The sequence below is a fragment of the Eimeria necatrix genome, genomic scaffold, assembly GCF_000499385.1.
Source record: "Eimeria necatrix Houghton genomic scaffold, Enh_scaff12, whole genome shotgun sequence".
NCBI classification, from domain to species: Eukaryota; Apicomplexa; class Conoidasida; order Eucoccidiorida; family Eimeriidae; genus Eimeria; species Eimeria necatrix.
The window spans coordinates 208,324-224,619 of record NW_013654875.1 but is presented as its reverse complement, the minus strand read 5'-3'; the positions used below and the strand labels follow the sequence as shown (position 1 = coordinate 224,619).

The 16,296-nt window shown below is 53.9% G+C and overlaps 3 protein-coding genes across 3 annotated transcripts in view; 2 read left to right on the top strand and 1 right to left on the bottom strand.

Annotated features, from left to right (window-relative positions):
* ENH_00010350 (FK506-binding nuclear protein, putative) overlaps positions 1-1,495 on the top strand; it is a gene marked incomplete at both ends in the record, with an annotated part of 2,277 nt that extends 782 nt beyond the window's left edge. The window contains one exon of the mRNA XM_013584110.1: positions 659-1,495. Coding sequence (XP_013439564.1) covers positions 659-1,495 — 837 coding nt within the window. The remainder of the gene's footprint in view (positions 1-658) is intronic.
* Positions 1,496-3,412: 1,917 nt separating this feature from the next.
* On the top strand, positions 3,413-5,257 carry ENH_00010340 (hypothetical protein, conserved; the record flags this gene model as incomplete). Its single annotated transcript, XM_013584109.1, has 2 exons — positions 3,413-3,944; positions 4,281-5,257. 2 exons carry the CDS (start codon positions 3,413-3,415, stop codon positions 5,255-5,257), a joined length of 1,509 nt encoding a protein of 502 aa, XP_013439563.1.
* Positions 5,258-5,885: 628 nt separating this feature from the next.
* On the bottom strand, positions 5,886-14,558 carry ENH_00010330 (leucyl-tRNA synthetase, putative; the record flags this gene model as incomplete). The annotated part of the gene is made up of 19 exons (XM_013584108.1): positions 5,886-5,998; positions 6,379-6,490; positions 6,739-6,925; positions 7,204-7,374; positions 7,493-7,625; positions 7,852-8,049; positions 8,287-8,406; positions 8,689-8,822; positions 9,056-9,192; positions 9,585-9,722; positions 9,928-10,453; positions 11,261-11,417; positions 11,883-12,051; positions 12,293-12,512; positions 12,680-12,984; positions 13,214-13,331; positions 13,550-13,647; positions 13,846-13,920; positions 14,067-14,558. 19 exons carry the CDS (start codon positions 14,556-14,558, stop codon positions 5,886-5,888), a joined length of 3,603 nt encoding a protein of 1,200 aa, XP_013439562.1.
* Between the last annotated feature and the right edge of the window lie 1,738 nt (positions 14,559-16,296).

Below are 16,296 nucleotides of genomic sequence, written 5' to 3'. Positions count from 1 at the left end.
TTTGTTTTTAATATATTTAATTGATGTTTGTTTATATTTACAAATTTATAAATCTGTAACATCTAAACATGCGAGCTTGCGCACTTTCACCGGGGTGTATGTACACCTCGGCTCGCGCCTCTTAGCAGCAAGGAAGGTGCAAAGAGTGCGGAGTTCAGTTAAATGAATTTATTTGTATTTATATTCATTTATGGATTTATTTGTACAATATTCGCGCTTGCTGCTGCTCGGAAATCAAAGAGCTGCTGCAGCAGCAGCAGACGCAGCAGCAGCGAGTGCCGCGTGCTGCAGGCCTGGAGTGTCTAGACATGCAGTTCGCGTTTCACAAAAATTAGAAAATGGATTTAATTCATTTTTAAACAAAGTTCTATTATTACAGACTCTGCATGCACATAAGGCTTCACTTTTGCTGCTTTTTGTACAAAGATCCCATCTGCGTGAAACTCTGCGAAAAAATGTTTTTCTGAATGCATGCAGTTGGGCGTTGAGGTGTACATACACCTGGCAGGCTCACACGCCTGCCAGGTGTATGTAGAAAGACTGAAAGACATGTTTGGCGTGCAGTGCACAATTAGATTTTACTTTTTTGCAGTTTATTTGTTGGAAAAGAAAAGAAAAAAAGGAAAATAAAAAAGTCGGGGGGTTGGTTTTGCTGCAGGAAGATACGGAGTTTTGGCTGGAAGCAGCAGCAAAGGCCAGCAGCAAGACGGGCTGGGCAGTGCAGCTGGCGGGGGCCCTCGTGCCCTACCCCGCAGACGACTGCAGCTGCTGCAGCAGCGACTGCAGCAGCAGCACCTGCAGCAGCAGCAGCAGCAGCAAGAGGAAGCGGAGGGTCGAGGCCGACGCGGATGAAGTCCCTGAGCTCGTCGATGAGCAGGTTTACAGGCAGCAGAAGCTGCTCAAGCAGCAGCAGCAGCAGCAGCAGCAGCAGCAGCAGCAGAAAAGATCCTTGCAGCTAGAGCTGGCGCCAGAGACCAAGCGGACTCCGTCTCTGGTTGAGCAGCTGAGCGGGCAGAAGGCGCACAAGCCGCAGCAGCGTCCGCCGCCCCTCTCCCAGCAGCAGCAGCAGCAACAGCAGCAGCAGCAGCAGCAGCAGCAGCAGCAGCAGGGCAGCGAGGAAGTGCGTGCGGGCGACGTGTACCGGCTGCCGAGCGGGGTGGAGTTCACGGTGGTGCGGACGGGGGCCCCCGGGGGGCCCCCCGGGGGCCCCGGGGGGCCCCCCCGCTGCGAGCGGGGCTGCAACGTAACAATTCAGTACAAAGGACTTTTGCTGAAGAACCGCCACTGCTTCGACAAAGGCAAAATAACTTTCTGCGTGGGGGCCCACGAAGTCATAAAGGGCCTCGAGTTGGGCCTCATTGGCTGCAAAGTGGGAGAGACCCGAAGGGTTTCCATCCCCAGTGCCCTGGGCTACGGCAAACGGGGGGCCCCCCCCAGCATCCCCCCCAACGCAGACTTGCTCTTCGAGTGCACCTGCACGCGCATCAAGCGCTGACGGGGGCCCCATGGGGCCCCCAGGGGGCCCTTAGGGGGCCCCAGGGGACCCCAGGGGGCCCCAGGGGGCCCCCAGGGGGCCCCCAGGGGGCCCCAGGGGGCCCCGCATCTTCGGGGCCTATAGGCGGCCCCGAGAATGCCCCTAGGGGGCCCCTAGGATGTCCCTAGGGGGCCCCCAGCGGGCCTCTAGGGGTTCTCTGTGGGAGCGGTGGGGGGCCCCTAGGGGGCCCCTAGGGGGCCCCTGGCCTCTTTGAGCTCTCCAAAGGGGCCCCAGTCAGCTCGCTTGGGGCCTCTCAGGGGCCCCCAACCAGCTCATCAGGGGCTCCTTGGAGGTACTTAATTATTTGATATAGGGCCCCTCTAGGGGCCTTTACTAGGCTCGTTACGGGCCCCTCTGGGGCCCTTGATGAGCTCTTCAGGGGCCCCTCGGGGGCCCCCAAGCAGTTCTTCGAAGGCCTTTGTGGGGGCCTTCAGTGGTTTGGGAGCAGCAAATCACTACAGATGCATTTGCCCCTCAAACTGGCCGGGGTTAGGGTTTAGGGTTTAGGGTTTAGGGTTTAGGGTTTAGGTTTCCTTGTCACGGAACAATGACGTATTTGCGCTTTTAATGCTTCAATTTGCGGCGACAGGACGCCGAGAAAACTGAAGTTGAATTGTTTTGCAGCAAGTGGCCCTGGGCTTAACCGCCCTTTTAGGGTTTAGGAGTTACCCTGGGCTTAACAGCCCTTTTAGGGTTTGGGAGTTTCTAGGGTTTAGAGTGGAAGTCTAGGGGTTCAGGGCCTTCAGGGGTCTCTCCACATTTTAAGGGTTTGAGGTTTCTAGGGTTTTTATTTATTGGGCACCTAGGGTTTACTGAAGTTTGAGGGTTTGGAGTTTCTAGGGTTTGCAGTTGAAGCCGCGCGCAGAGGGTTTTCAAGGGTTTGCAATTCATTAAACGTCTAGGGTTTTTCTAGGGTTTCCAATATGCTTGGTGGCTTCTAGGGTTTACTGTCATTTTAGGGTTTAGCGGTTTCTAGTGTCTACAGTCAACGTTAGTTCTTGCATTCCGTTCAGGGTTTGGGGTTTTCTGGGGTTTATAATCAGGGTTTAGGGACTTCGAGGGTTTAGGATCTTCTTAGGTTTCAGGAATTTCAAGGGTTTAGGGTTTCCTAGGAATTGCAGTTTCTGTTTCAGGGTTTAGACTCTGAGACTGTCGGGTAGGCCCTGAGGTCACCTGTTGCAGTGTTGCATTTGCTGCACTTTCGACAAGATCTGAGCTCTTCAACTCTTCATAAATTGCTTTAATGCTCAAATTATATTTGTAATGGCTGAGGGTTTACGGTTTGGAGGGCGAGGGTTTAGGGTTTAGGGTTTGCCAAGCTCTCTCGGGCCCCAAGGTCTGGGAGGTCATCTGCGCAGCACTGGCGGGGCCAGAAGGGGAAGAGTGGCTTTGAACAAGGAAACATATGTTTTTCATTTTCTTTGGTAGTTTTTAGAGAGTAGAGCATTAAGAAGAGAGCTAGGGTTTAGGGTTTAGGGTTTAGGGTTTTGGGCGCCAGTGCCTCGCTGGCTCTAGCTGCGCCTGCGTCGCCTTGGGGTGTACGTACAGGCCAGCTTTCAACGTTTTCCACTAGTTTACCTGCCATTTTGTCACAACAATAAAAGAGAGAAACTCACAGGGATTTGAGGTTCAGAGCTCTCCAGGATTTAGGGTTTAGGGTTTAGGGTTTAGGGTTGAGTCTCACTGGGGTGTGGTTCCCAAATACGGCTTGTGAGGGAGCGCAGCGTATCGCCTGCTGGGGTTTAGCGTTACGGGGTATCCAGGCTCCAGGGTTTAGGGTTTAGGGCTTAGTGCTTCTTAGGGTTTAGGGTTTGATAGGCTTTCTGGTTTGGCAGAATTTAGGGTTTAGGGTTGCATCCTGTATGGAGTTTCCCTCCAATGGAGCAGCCTGGGGGTGCAGAGGACCCTGGGAATTCCTTCGAGATACATATCAGACGAGACTCTGTTGCTTCGTCTCGACAGTCAGTTGATGCTGCTGCTGCTGCTGCTGCTGCAGGCGGTGGAGGCGCCGCGGCAGCAGCAGCAGCAGCAGCAGCAGCAAAGCCGTCTGTAGCGTTCGCCGCTGTGGACTCTGACGGCGAGGCCTCTTCTGCGTTGCTGGCTTCCCCCAAGCACGAGACCAGCAGCAACAGCAGCAATTCCTCCTCGTCCTCAGCAGCAGCAGCAGCAGCAGCAGCAGCAGCAACTGCTTTGCCCGTACCCAAGGCCTGGGTGCGGGAGCCTTCTAAGCTTCGAACCTCCGTCCGCATTTCTCTTTTTTTAGTCTTGTGGTGCTGCTTACTTTCTTTCATTTTGTTCATATTGGGAATAGTAGCTGCAGAAGAAGCCATTGACTTTGCTGCTGCTGCACTCGAGATCATATCTGCTGCTTGTATAGCTTTTTTCGGAGCTTCTGCCATTCTCAAAAGGGGTCTGCCGTTGCTGCACTTGCTGATGCCAGCGCTGCTGCTGCTGCTGCTGCTGCTGTCGCACTTTGGATGTTGTCCTGGCTGAGTTGGTGTTGCTGCTGTTTTGCTTGCTTCCGCTGAAGCAGCAGCAGCAGCAGCAGCTGCTGCTGCTGCTGCTGTTGCTGCTGCAGCTTGGCCCCTGAAAATGCGCTGTAGCCATTTCTGTCTTGCTGCTGCTGCGCCTGTTCTCACTCATCTGGCTGCTTTTGGGGCTTCCTCTGCGTGTGGCTCCTGCTTCCTCCAACCGTTTGCTGCTGCTGCTGCTGCTGCTGCTGTTGCTGCTGTTGTTGCCGCTGCAGACTGGCGCGGCGCCAGCGTGTACTCGGCATTAGCTGTGCTGCTGGCGCTGCTGCAGCTGCTCTTGGTGATTCTCTCTGTCTACAATGTGAAGGCAGTTAAGAAGCGGCTTTCCAATTTAGACCCTTTTGAATCTGCTGCAGCACAGGAGCAGCAGCTGCGGCTGCAGCAGCAGCTTGTCACTGCTGCTGCGCAGCTGGGGATATATCTTCTTGCCTTGTTGTCTTACATTTCTGCTTCCGTTGCTGGATACTTCCTCAGACGCAGCATCCTCCTTTTCGGTCCAGGGTCGCCTGCTGCTGCTGCTGCTGCCAGGGGAGCTGCTGCTGCTGCTGCTGCTGAAGCAGTTGCGTCTGCTGCTGCTGAAGACGCTGCAGCGGGGCGGAGAAGCAGCAGGAAAACCACCGTGCAGCAGCAGCTGCTGCAGCAGCAACTGAACCTGCTGCATCAGGAACAGGCAGAGCAGCAGCAGCTGCTGCTGCTGCGCCAGGAAGAGCTGCTGCTGCGGCAAGCGTCTAGTGGCCGTTCTCTCTCAACAGCAGGAGTGAGGAAGTCCTTAGCAGCAGGCGAAGATGACAAAGCAGCAGCAGCAGCAGCAGCAGCAGCAGTAGCAGTAGCGCGCAAGTCTCTCGCATTGACAGACCATGACGCGGAGGCAGCAGTAGCAGCTGCTGCAGCAGCAACAGCAGCACGGAAGTCCCTCGTTTCATCCTCAAGAGGAAGCAAGGATGAAGCAGCAGCAGCAGCAGCTGCTGCTGCTGCTGCTGCGCTGCGGAGCCACCGCGCTTCCCTTGCCGCTCTTGATAGCAGCGCTGCGCCCCGCCGCGCTACTGCTGCTGCTGCTGCTGCAGCACGAGAGCAGCAGCGGCTGCGGCGGATGACAGCTGATACAGCGTTGCGTGTTGCTGATGCAGCAGCAGCAGCAGCAGCAGCAGCAGACAAGCAAGGAGACAAAAGCAGCGAAAAGGAAGGCGAATGAGAGTCACTGCTGCAGCAGCTGCTGCTGCTGCTCGTGCACTCGCTGCTTCGGCAGCAGCAGCAGGTGGCAGCTCCGCCTCTTATCTCAAGGCTTTGCAGAAAAACTCGAAACAATACGGCACAACCCTAAACCCTAAACCCTAAACCCTAACTATGGTGCAGGCAACGTGGGCGGCCTGAACAAAGTGAGAAGAACCAACTGTGTCAAGGGTTTGCATTAGGTTCTCGAGCCGGATCCACTAAACCCTGAACCCTAGACCCTAAACCCTAAACCTTTAAGTGTCATATTCTCTTTCTGGGAAACCCTAAACCCCCCGACTCACACATCTGCCACAGGCCGCAAAAAGCCTCAGAGGGGCCCCTGTTGAGGCCCCTGCAGCAATTAAAAGCTCTGAGTCGTAAGGGGCCCCTATGGGGGCCCCAAAAAGGGTACTGAATGCAGTGGCATTGCGCAGGTGCTTTGGGGGCCCCTGTGGGGCCCCCTGGAGGGCCCCGTAGGCGCAACTTTGGGGGCCTCCCTGGAACCCCTCGAACAGCCCCAGGGGGGCCCCCCTGGGGGCCCTTTTAAGCTCTTTGTGAGCCCCTTTAAAGGCATCGGGGGGCCCCAAGAAGGGCAAGGGGCCCCACTTCTAGCTGCATGCAGCAGCAGCGAAAAAGATTGAGGGCTTTGCGGGCTTCGCTTGGGCCCGGCAGTTTGAGTTGTCTGCTGGGCTGGGGTCGTCAGCGTTTCTGAATTCAATTGCTGCAGCAGCAAAAGCAAAAGTGAACAGCAGCAGCAGCAGCAAAAACACAAAAGTAAAGGAATCCAACCTAAGTCACTTAGCAGCAGAAAGCTAAGGCCATTCGCCGCATGCAGTGGCCAACACGCAAGCGCCAATCTGCCAGCCCTAAAATGGAGAGCCGCCGTATGCCTCTCGGCTAAACCCTAAACCCTAAACCCTAAACCCTAAACCCTTCGAGCCGAACACAACAGCGTCAACAACGTCTGACACTTAAGCGGAAACAGATTAATTGCGGGTAAAGGGCCTTACGACGGGGCTTAAGGGGGCACGCAGAGTCAACAGCTTGGTGAGGGTTTAGGGTTTAGGGTTTAGGGTTTAGGATTTAGGAAGGGTAGCTTACACTTTAGATCCAGTGCGCTCAGCAGGAACTGCTTGTGGGTCTCCAGCAGTTCTATTTCGCTAAAGGGCAGACGCAAGTTCAGTGCAGAGGGTCCACAAGCCTTTAGCTCATCCTGAGGCAGCAAACACAAACCCCAAACCCCAACCCTAAACCCTAGCCTAAGCTGCAGCCACAAACCCTAACCCTAAACCCTAGGCGGCGAAGCCAGTCTATCCCACGGGGTTGCTAACCGGGCCACGGCGAAGGCCTCAAGCGACAAATGGTTAGAAGGGTTTAGGGTTTAGGTGCTGTAGAAGGGATTAGGGCCTAGGGTTTGGGGTTTAGGTGCTGTAGAAGGGTTTAGGGTTTAGGCCTTCTTGCCCGCATTTGATACGAAGCAAAGGCCATTGCGTCCTTCTTTTGGTTCTTGTCCATTTCCTGAATCTCAGGGGCCCCCTTGAGATAATCCATAAAGTCCGGGGGGGCCTCCATTTCTCCCTGGGGGCCCTTGACAAGGGGGATTCGCTGCAGCACGGTCAGCACCTGCTGCTGCAGCGGGTTGTATTCCCTGGGAGCCAAAAAGAAACAAAAATGACATTAATACCCTTTTTGAAATGAATATATAAATCAAAAATAGAAGAAGGAAACAAAAATGACATTAATATCCTTTTTGAAATGAACATATAAATCAAAAATAGAAGAAGACAATACGCGCAAGAATGGTGCATGCAATGGTGTGAGATGGACACATAAAGCTAGGGGTGCATGCTGCAGCAGCAGCAAAAGCAGCAGCAGCAAAAGTAGCAGCAGCAGCTGCTGCTGGCGCTATATGAGAGACTGGCTCACTTGGCAACGTAGACAACTGCGTGCGTGAGCTGCGGGGCCTGCTGCTGCTGCTGCTGCTGCTGCTGCTGCTGCTGCTGCTTGCCCTTCTTCCTGCCGCCTGCTGCCGCCTGCAGCATTTTGTCCCTGCAGCGCCGGAACTCCTCAACGGCGGAGAACAAAATCTCGAACTTTCTGAACACAAACCACAAACCCTAGTGCCCAAGGGTTTGGGGGCCTGGGGTTTCGGGCGGAGGCTAGCTAGGGTTTGCACAGGAAACGCCGCAAACCCTAGCAAACCCTAAACCCTCACCGGTGCAGCACTGCGTCATAGGGCAGCTCGGGCCAATCCGCGTCCGCCACAAGACCTTTTTTCTTCAAGACAAAACTCCAAATGTATTCGCTGATGTGGGGAGCAATGGGCGAGAGAATGACGGCTTGGACCTCTGGGGCAAGCCAACAAACCCTAAACCCTAAACCCTAAACCCCCGGCCCCAAGCCCCACACCCAGCCCAAACCCTAGGAATGGGCCGTGAGCCTCTCGCGCCTTAATTCAGAGCTCCTGACGGCTTCTGACTGCGAACTGATTGCTTCAGCCGTGGGGGTCTAGGGTTTAGGGTTTCGCGAGGGTTTAGGGTTTAGGGTTTCGCGAGGGTTTAAGGTTTGCGCTACCCAGCCAGGTGCTGAGGAGCTCTTTGTGCATTTTGTCCTTGTCCACGAGCTGCCTGTACAGGTCGCGTTTGTTTGCCAATTCATAAAAAGAAGCTTTTAAAGCTTCTCTAAATTGAAGATCTTCATATCCTGCTGCTGCTGCTTTGACGCAGAGGCCAATTTCGTTCCTAAACAGCAGGTCCGCAGCCGTCAGGGGGCCTTCACAGATGTGCAGACAAACCCAAACCCTAAACCCTAAACCCTAAACCCTAGGCTCCGAACCCTGCAGTCAAAGCCGCAACTCTGGAGAATAAAAGATAGCCGCGGAGCCGCACAGGGAGGACCTGCTGCGACGCCGTCCCCTGCAACGACGAGGGTTTAGGGTTTCCAGTCTAGCGAGGGTTTAGCGAGGGTGTAGAGAGAAGGGTTTAGGGAGAATCGAGGGTTTGCGCGCACCCTCTCTGAGCTCGATCTTCTGCTCAGCGAAATCCATTGCGAGGTTCTTGAGAAGGAAAAGCCTAGTGATGGCGCTGTTGGCTGTCTCCCTTTGGAAGTTTGCGTCATCTAGAGAGTCTCCTGCAGCAGCAGCAAAAAAGAAAAAAGCAAAAAGAATCTTTTGGTCTCTTTTCGGAAAAAAAGCGGCGCCAAATAGTTCGGCGTGCAGGCCGCGGTGTCTAGACAGATCGCTAGCTCGAGGCACGAAGGAGTCAGAACGAAGAAGACAGCCAGCCTGTGGCTGCAGCAGCTGCTGCAGCAGCTGCTGCTGCAGCAGCACGAGAAGCAGCAGCAACAGCCACTCAAAGCAGCAGCAGCAGCAGCAACAGCAGCAGCAGCAGCAGCAGCCTCTCCAGGCATTACCTGCGTCTGCAAAAGCAATTCGGGTGGCGTCGGCTGAAAATTGTTTTATGGATTCTTCAAGAGTCAAAAAGTTGCCAGTGCTTTTGCTCATCTTTTCGGCGTCAACCAGCACCATTCCGTTGCAGGCAAACCCCCTGAGCAAACAGCAGCAGCAGCAGCAGCAACAGCAGCAAATGCAGCAGCGCGGACGACAGAGCTCCTCAGCAGCAGCAGTTGCTGCAGTTGCTGCAGCAGCAGCGCGACTAGGATCCGAAGCACGGCTAGCCATTGCCGCTGCAGCCGCCGCAGCCGCAGAATGACGGCCAGCAGCAGCAGCGACGGGCTCAGCAGCAGCAGCAGCAGCAGCAGCAGGAAAACGGCGAGTGACCTCGGCCACAGGTCTTCTCTGTCTTTCCAAATGGCCGCGTGGGAGTAAAGGCAAAAGGTCAAGTGGTTGAAAATCAAATCTTTTCCACTGACACGGAGGTCCATTGGATACCAGTAAGAAAACTCCGCACGCAGCCGCTGCATGCAGCAGACTCAAACAAAGGCGAAGCAAACTCTAAGCTGCAAGGGGGGAAAACGCATGCAGCCCCAAGGCGCTTGCATGCAGCATCACGCGCAAGGGCAAAGACACGCAAGGGAGGCAACAGGAAGAACAAAGTAGCAGCTGCAAGCAAACTTCACTACCCAGTTGTTTGAGCTGATGCGCAGCAGCAGCAGCACAGCAGCAGCAGCAGCAACTGTCTCAGAGGCAGCTGCAGCAGAATACATGAAGCTCCCAGGCAGCGCTTTGGGGCAAAGACACAGTTTCCGGGAGTCTTGGCTACCGAGCAGTTCCAGCCGATGCAGCAGCTGCAGCAACAGCAGCGCAGCAGCAGCAGCACAGCAGCAGCAGCGCAGCAGCAGCAGCCTACGTTAAGGTTTTCCAGGGACACTTTGGTGTCTTTGGGGGGTTCATCTCTGAGGAGGAAAATGTAATCGAAAAATTGTTCTGTCAGGTCTGCGGGCGTGAGGCCGAGGGGCCCCGGAGTGTCTCCGTAAATGTCTCCTCCCTGAGAAAAAAAGAGACAAAAAAATTTGCAATAAAAAGAAAAAACAAAAATCCAGCACAAGTCGAGACGCTGCATGCAGAGACCGCTCCCTGAGCCCCTTGGCGGGGGCTGAGGCGCAGGAGCTGGCCAGCCCGCCCCCGCCTAGGGTTTGGGATTTAGGGTTTAGGGTTTAGGGTTTAGGGTTTGCCTGGATGAGGTGGGCGACGGTGTAGTAGGCCATGTAGATCGTGGAGTCGCTGAGGCTCTCGATGAGGACGGGGGCGTCAGTGCCAGTGGTCCATGGCAAGAAAGTTCCGAGTCCGTAGCTTCTGCTGCAGGCCCACTCTTTGAGCCAAGAAAGCACGAAGGAGAACTGGTGCAGAGTTTGGGGGCTGTGGGGGTCGAAGTGACCACTGGTCAGGTGCGCCTCCACGGCCGCGCGCCACTCCGCCTCCCCGTAGCTGATGAACCACTGCGGCAGCAGCGCCACCACGCACTCGTCGCCGCTGCGGGCCACCACCTTCTTCTCGGGTTCGAAGTAGACGCAGGCCAGCCCCTGCTGCAGCAGCTGCTGCCGCACCAGCTGCTTCGCCTCCTGCACCTTCCGCCCCTCAAACGGCCCCACCGCCAGCACTCCCTCGTAGAACCCTCGCCGGTAAGCTTCTTCCTTCGCCTGCTGCAGCTTCGCGGCGTCTTTGGGGCCCCCCACCCCCAGCTGGCTGCACAGCGTCGGCGCGCACAGACGCCCCAGCCTGCGCACCAGCAGCAGCAGCAGCAGCAGCAGCAGCAGCAGCAGCAGTGGAAGCAGCAGCGCTCGCTCTTTCGGCTGCTGCTCAAGGCCAGCCATAATCGTTCGTGTCTCAGTGTCAGTCAGCTGCTGCTCTATTAAGCGTCTTTGCTCTTTGGTGTAGATGGTGCATCTGCAAAAAAGCCTCTAGAAAATGTTATTTGGTGTTCTTGCATGCATGCGTTTTGTGCATACATATGCACTCAACATTAAATACATAAGGGGGCCTTCCCATAGAGCTAGAGGCAGCTGCATGCTGCTTCACTTGTGAACTAAATACACATCCTATTCCCAGACACTTGTATTTGCATTGGTGGCTTTTTGTTAAGGAAAGGGAACACACACACAAACACATATATATATATATATTTAGATTTAATATGTGTGTTTACTTGCATGTTCCGCATATCTTTTGACACGTGTATTTTGCATATACCATTTGACTTGTATATTCCACAAATTTACAGACTTGCGTGTTTTATATATCTTGTGACTTGTGCATATTTTATGCACTTATAGATCTTTTGACCTGTATATTTTATAGATCTTCTGACTTATATATTTGACAAGTCTGTTGACTTATATATTCTATACTTCTGTTGACTTGTGCATTTTCTTGAAACACATTTTCGCACAGGTACAAATAGGCGCTGGTGCCTCTGTGTCCTTCGGGCTTTCTGTTTCTCGTTGAAATCGACTTCTATTTTTAATTTCGTTTTTGACTTAATTTCCTTTTATCTCTAATTTATTTCTTTGTCCTTTTCTGGCCTACCCGGGCACTTCGATAATCTCCACCGGCGAAAAAGGCAACACCCACTCCTTCTTGAGACCCAAGGACTTCGCGAAAAATTCAATTTTGTTCTTCAGTGTTTCCAAATTTATAAAGTCATCCGGCGAGTCCGAAGGCACGCTCGTCACCACCCCAGTTCCTGCAAACAACAGCCATGCAACCTCGCTGCTGCTGCTGCTGTTGCTGCTGCTGCTGCTGCGGGGCTTGCGCCTCTTGCTGCGGCTGCTCCGCATCCCGCAGCCGCTCCTGCTGCTGCCTTTGCTGCGGTCGCTATTATTGCTGCGGCCACCGCTGTGGCTGCTGTAGCTACTCTTGCTGCGGCAGCTGCAGTCGCTGCTGTTGTTGCGGCCGCTGTTGCTGCGGTTGCTGTTGCTGCGGTTGCTGCTGCTGCTGGGGCTGCTGAGGCTGAGGCTGTCTCAGGCTATGCGACTGCCATTGCTGGTGTGCTGCGTGTATGTGCTGCGGCTGCAGCAGCAGCTGCTGCAGCTAAGCTGCTGCCCGTGCTACCTCCTCCCCTGCTTCATCTAAGCAGCAGCAGCTCGTGCTTCTGCCACTGCTGCTGCGGCCGCTGCTGCTCCTGCTGCTGCTGCTGCTGCTTGCTTACCTTTGTCGAGGGATATGGTTTGCATGGGCAAGGCGTAAACAGTTTGATAGACTGAAAGAGGAGCAGAAAGGGGCAGCCCCAAAAGCATTTTGCCGGAGACAGAAAAAAGACAATGAGGCCGCGGCAGCTCTTGGGATCGATCCCCCATCGACTCCAGCGGCATCAACCCCTGAGAGGTCACCCCACAAAGCCCGCGGGCGCTAAACCCTAAACCCTCGTCCCTAAACCCTCAGCTCGCGCCGGGCACAAACCCTAGGCGTAAACCCTAAACCCTCAGCGCGCAGAAGACACCCACAGCGCCAGCCCAGATAATCGAGCAACACTGAGTTCCTGGGGGCCAAAAGAGAGTCGCCCAGCCCAAACCCTAAAGCCGTAAGCCTAAACCCTAAACCCTAGAAAAGGTTTTGTACCTGGTAAGCCATGTTGAGGGCTGATCTATGAGAACAAATAAAAACTGTGTTGCACTCCGCAAGCGCATCCTCGCGGGTCATTATGTGTTCGAGTGTATCTGCAGCTTTCGACGCTGCTGCTGCTGCTGCTAGCTTCTCCTGCAGCGTCTGCTGCTGCTGCTGCTGCTGCTCCGGATCTGACTTGGCGCGGCACTTGTCAAAAGCAAGATACACGCCGTATCTGGGCAAACAACGAACCCCCAAACCCTAAACCCTAAACCCCAAACCCTCCATCCTAAATTTGAGCCCCCCGCCCTGCTGCAGCCCTGCAGGCACCGCCTTTGTATCAGCAGCAGCACCGACACCAGCAGCAGCAGCAGCAGCAGCAGCAGCAGCAGCAGGACTCACTCTCCTTCGGGCAGCACGTAGCAGTTGGTTTGCCCGTACATGGTCTCGGGCCTGAGAGTGGCTGCCACGAGGAAGATCTGCTTTGCTGCAGCAGGGCAGTTCGCGTGCTGCTGCCACTGCTGCAGCAGCAGCGCGTGGGGCTCGAAGCCAACGTCCACTTCTTCTGTCTTCACTCGCAACTTTACTACGGTGTACTCCTGGGGCCCCACACCTTCGCCAGCCATGCGGTCGTGGTCAGCGCAGGCCTGCAGCTCCCGCCGGCCAATCACTGTGGGGCGCGTCCCAAACGATATCTTCCCCGCAGCCTGCAGCAGCAGCAGCAGCAGCAGCAGCAGCAGCAGCGGCAGCAGCGGCAGCAGCAGCAGCAGCAGTTGAGGCAGGGCTGAGCAAGGGCTGGCGCAGAGATAGGATGCATGCAGCCAATCGCGCAGCACGAGATAAACAGCAGCCGGCGAAGCGGCCCTCACACTCCCGGAGGAGCCGCTGAGATGACAGGATTAGGGTTTAGGGTTTAGGGTTTAGCGTTTGGCCCACCAGAAGCTTAAGGAACTGCCAGCGGACAAAAGCTGCATAATAAGGGTTTCTGTCGGTGGTTATAAAGCAGCGCCGCCAATCCACTGCAGTGCCCAGGCGCACCAAGTCTCGCTTGCATCTGCGTGGGCATTCCAGCGCAAAACCCTAAACCCTAAACCCTAGACCTTAAACCCTAAACCCTAAACACTACACAAATGAATAGAAAGGCCCAGACAAGCCTGGAGATTCTGTGAGCAGCAACCACGACTCAAGCCTGCAACCAGAATCTGCAGCTTGAACCCTAAAATCTAACATGTGCGCGTCCTGAACCCTAAACCCTAAACCCTAAACCCTCACCTAGGCGGGAAGTAGTCTAGCCAGTAATTTGCGTCCGCAAAGCAAGCGATTTTGTCCTCAGGGATGCCAAGGGAAGCCATGATCTCCCACTGGGTTTTCTGCGTGCGCAAACCCTAAACCCTAAACCCTAAACCCTAAACCCCTAACCCTTGGCACTCTAACCTGGGTCTTTATGCACAAAGTCTGAACACGAATTATTAGAATCCAGAAGTGGTAAACGCATGCATGCGGCGAGCTTCAACAGGAAGGCAGGGACGGAAAATTCAGGGTTTAGGGTTTAGGGTTTAGGGCCTCACCAAACCTCCGGTCTTCGCCACGAGCTTGGACTTGGCACTGGTGAACTTTGTGGGGTCCGAAGGCCCCTGTTCCTCCTGAACATAAATGTGCAGTAGGCCGCAGGCCTCAAAGCCCTAAACCCTACACCCTAGACCCTAAACCCTAAACCCTCAAGGGTGGGCTGGGTCCTCTGTCGACGCAGAGGGATTAGAAAAGGGTTTAGGGTTTACGGTGAATGCACCTCTGCAGTCGCCTTCTTATCCTGCAGCTCTTGCTTCTTTTTCATTTCGATTTCTCTCTTGAGTTTGTCCGCGCATGCAAGAATTGGCATTCCCGTACAATGCAGCGCAAAAGGCCACAAGACATTTTTCCCTCTTAGCCGGAAATAACGAGCTGGGAACTCCGCGCGACATAAGGTGTAGCCGTGGCCCAGGTGCAGCAGCCCATTCATGTATGGGTACGGAAACGTGCAGAAAAACTTGTTCTTGACGAGGGGGCCCCCCGGGGCCCCTGTGGCCGCGGGGCCCCCTGGGGCCCCCGAGGCAGGCACGAACTCCGGACGCTTTAGCCTACCCACTTCAACCTCGTAGGGCTTTTCCTGCGCCCACAGCTTCTGAACGTCTTCTTCTATTTGCAGCAACTGATCGCGCCGCACGAAGGAACCCCCCGCTGAGGGGGCTCCAGCAGCCCCTGTGGCCCCGGGCTTGTCCTCTGAAGAGGTGGGAGGAGCCATTTCGCATGCAGAGGTACAGACGGGAGAGGAAACCTACAAATTGGCAGTTGCAGATGCAGCAGCGGCCGCTCCCAAGACTGCCTACGGCGAAAGGCCTCTTCCGGCAGCAGTTGCAACCTTGGGAAAGGACAAAAAACAGATATAATTCAAACACATTTAATTCGACCGGTTATATGCCGCACATACCTTGATTCGGCGGGGCTGTGATGGTGAGGACCAGAAGGCAGCGCATGCAGCTGTGGGGTTTGATCGGCTGCGCAAGGCTTGTCTCCCGGTTTTATTTAATTTTTATTCTTTTTTACAGGTTTTTTGTTTAATTTGAATACATTTTAGCTGTTGTTGCTCAATTTTCCCTATCCTCACTCTATTTATTCTTCTGGGTAGGCGCTGGGCGTCGGCACCTCCATTCCGATTCCGTTGGCTCGAAAGTTATGTTGAACTAAAGGTAAATTAATCCTCAGGAATTTTCATTAAAATTAATTTTGCTTCCTTCTTATTATGTCCGGCGAAGCGTATACGCGTACCGTTAAGACATTTCCATTCCACAATATCGCCGAGATTGCTGATCTGCATATTTTCCGTGCACACATGCAGGCTTCCAAGGATGTCTCTTTTGTTTTCCTTTCTGTGCAAAAATACCCCGTTTGAACCAATTTTAGACTGTTTTCATGTGGAAGATTCCCACATCCCCATACAAAGATATCTCCAAGCACACGGAACTTTTCGAATGCTTTGTTCTAGTACAACCAAATCCAAACATACTTCCTCAATTGCTTTATCTCCTGCGCTCAGCTGGAAGCTCCAAAGTTACTAAAAAACAGCGATGTTCCAGTGTTGAGCAGTGCTGTGCTTCGATGCAACTCGAAAAAGCAGCATGCTGGCATGCCCAATTCATGGTAAACGTGATGTAGGATGGGTACAAGGAACAAAGAGCGATTGTCTTTAGTAATTAATGTTGAGTTTGGTATAGAAGTACAACAAACATTTTACTGTGTGGGACGTGCGGAATGAGACAGTAGACGGAACAGAAGCAAACGAAAGAAATGCAGCGAATGTCTCAAAGGGGGCACTTGAAGAGTCTGACAAGCGCTACCGGGTCTTGAATACTGCATCAGTCGATCTTCGCCATTGGTTAAATGTAAAACAAACCTTCCTAGAACAAATGCGATGATGTCTTGCTAAATGGGCCAAAAAAGGGCGAGAAAACACGAAACAGTGGGCTTTATGGACGTAGTAAATCTGTCGTCCTGCATTTTCACTAGCCACCAAGGGCTCGAACAAATTCCGCACATTTAAAAAAGTCCGGGACTGTCGATTCCAGTCTTCACTGAAGCCTTCCCAAACACTTTTCAGCCCAGGATCGATTTGCACATGTTTTTGCCAGCTGGATCATCTTTTGCCCGCCAGCATGTTCCAGTACGGACTCCCCGCATTTCCTCGAAGGCACCAGCTTGTAAGGGTGGTTTCTGGTCCATACATTGCAGCTCCGAACGATCAATATGCGTTGAAGACACACTGACGGGCATGGATTCAGCATTCAGTAGGCAGTTGCATGGCACTATACAGGGTCGCATTGCCTCTTTGCCCCGAGGCACCAGCCGGAACCAAGTTATTCAAGAAGCCCTCAAAAGTAAGCAATAAAAGCTCTAAAGCAAGGGTACGCGAATGGTAATGAGGCAGACCGACGGAAAACAATGGGGGATGGGACTGCTGGACCCAGAGCTCTCTCACCGAACTT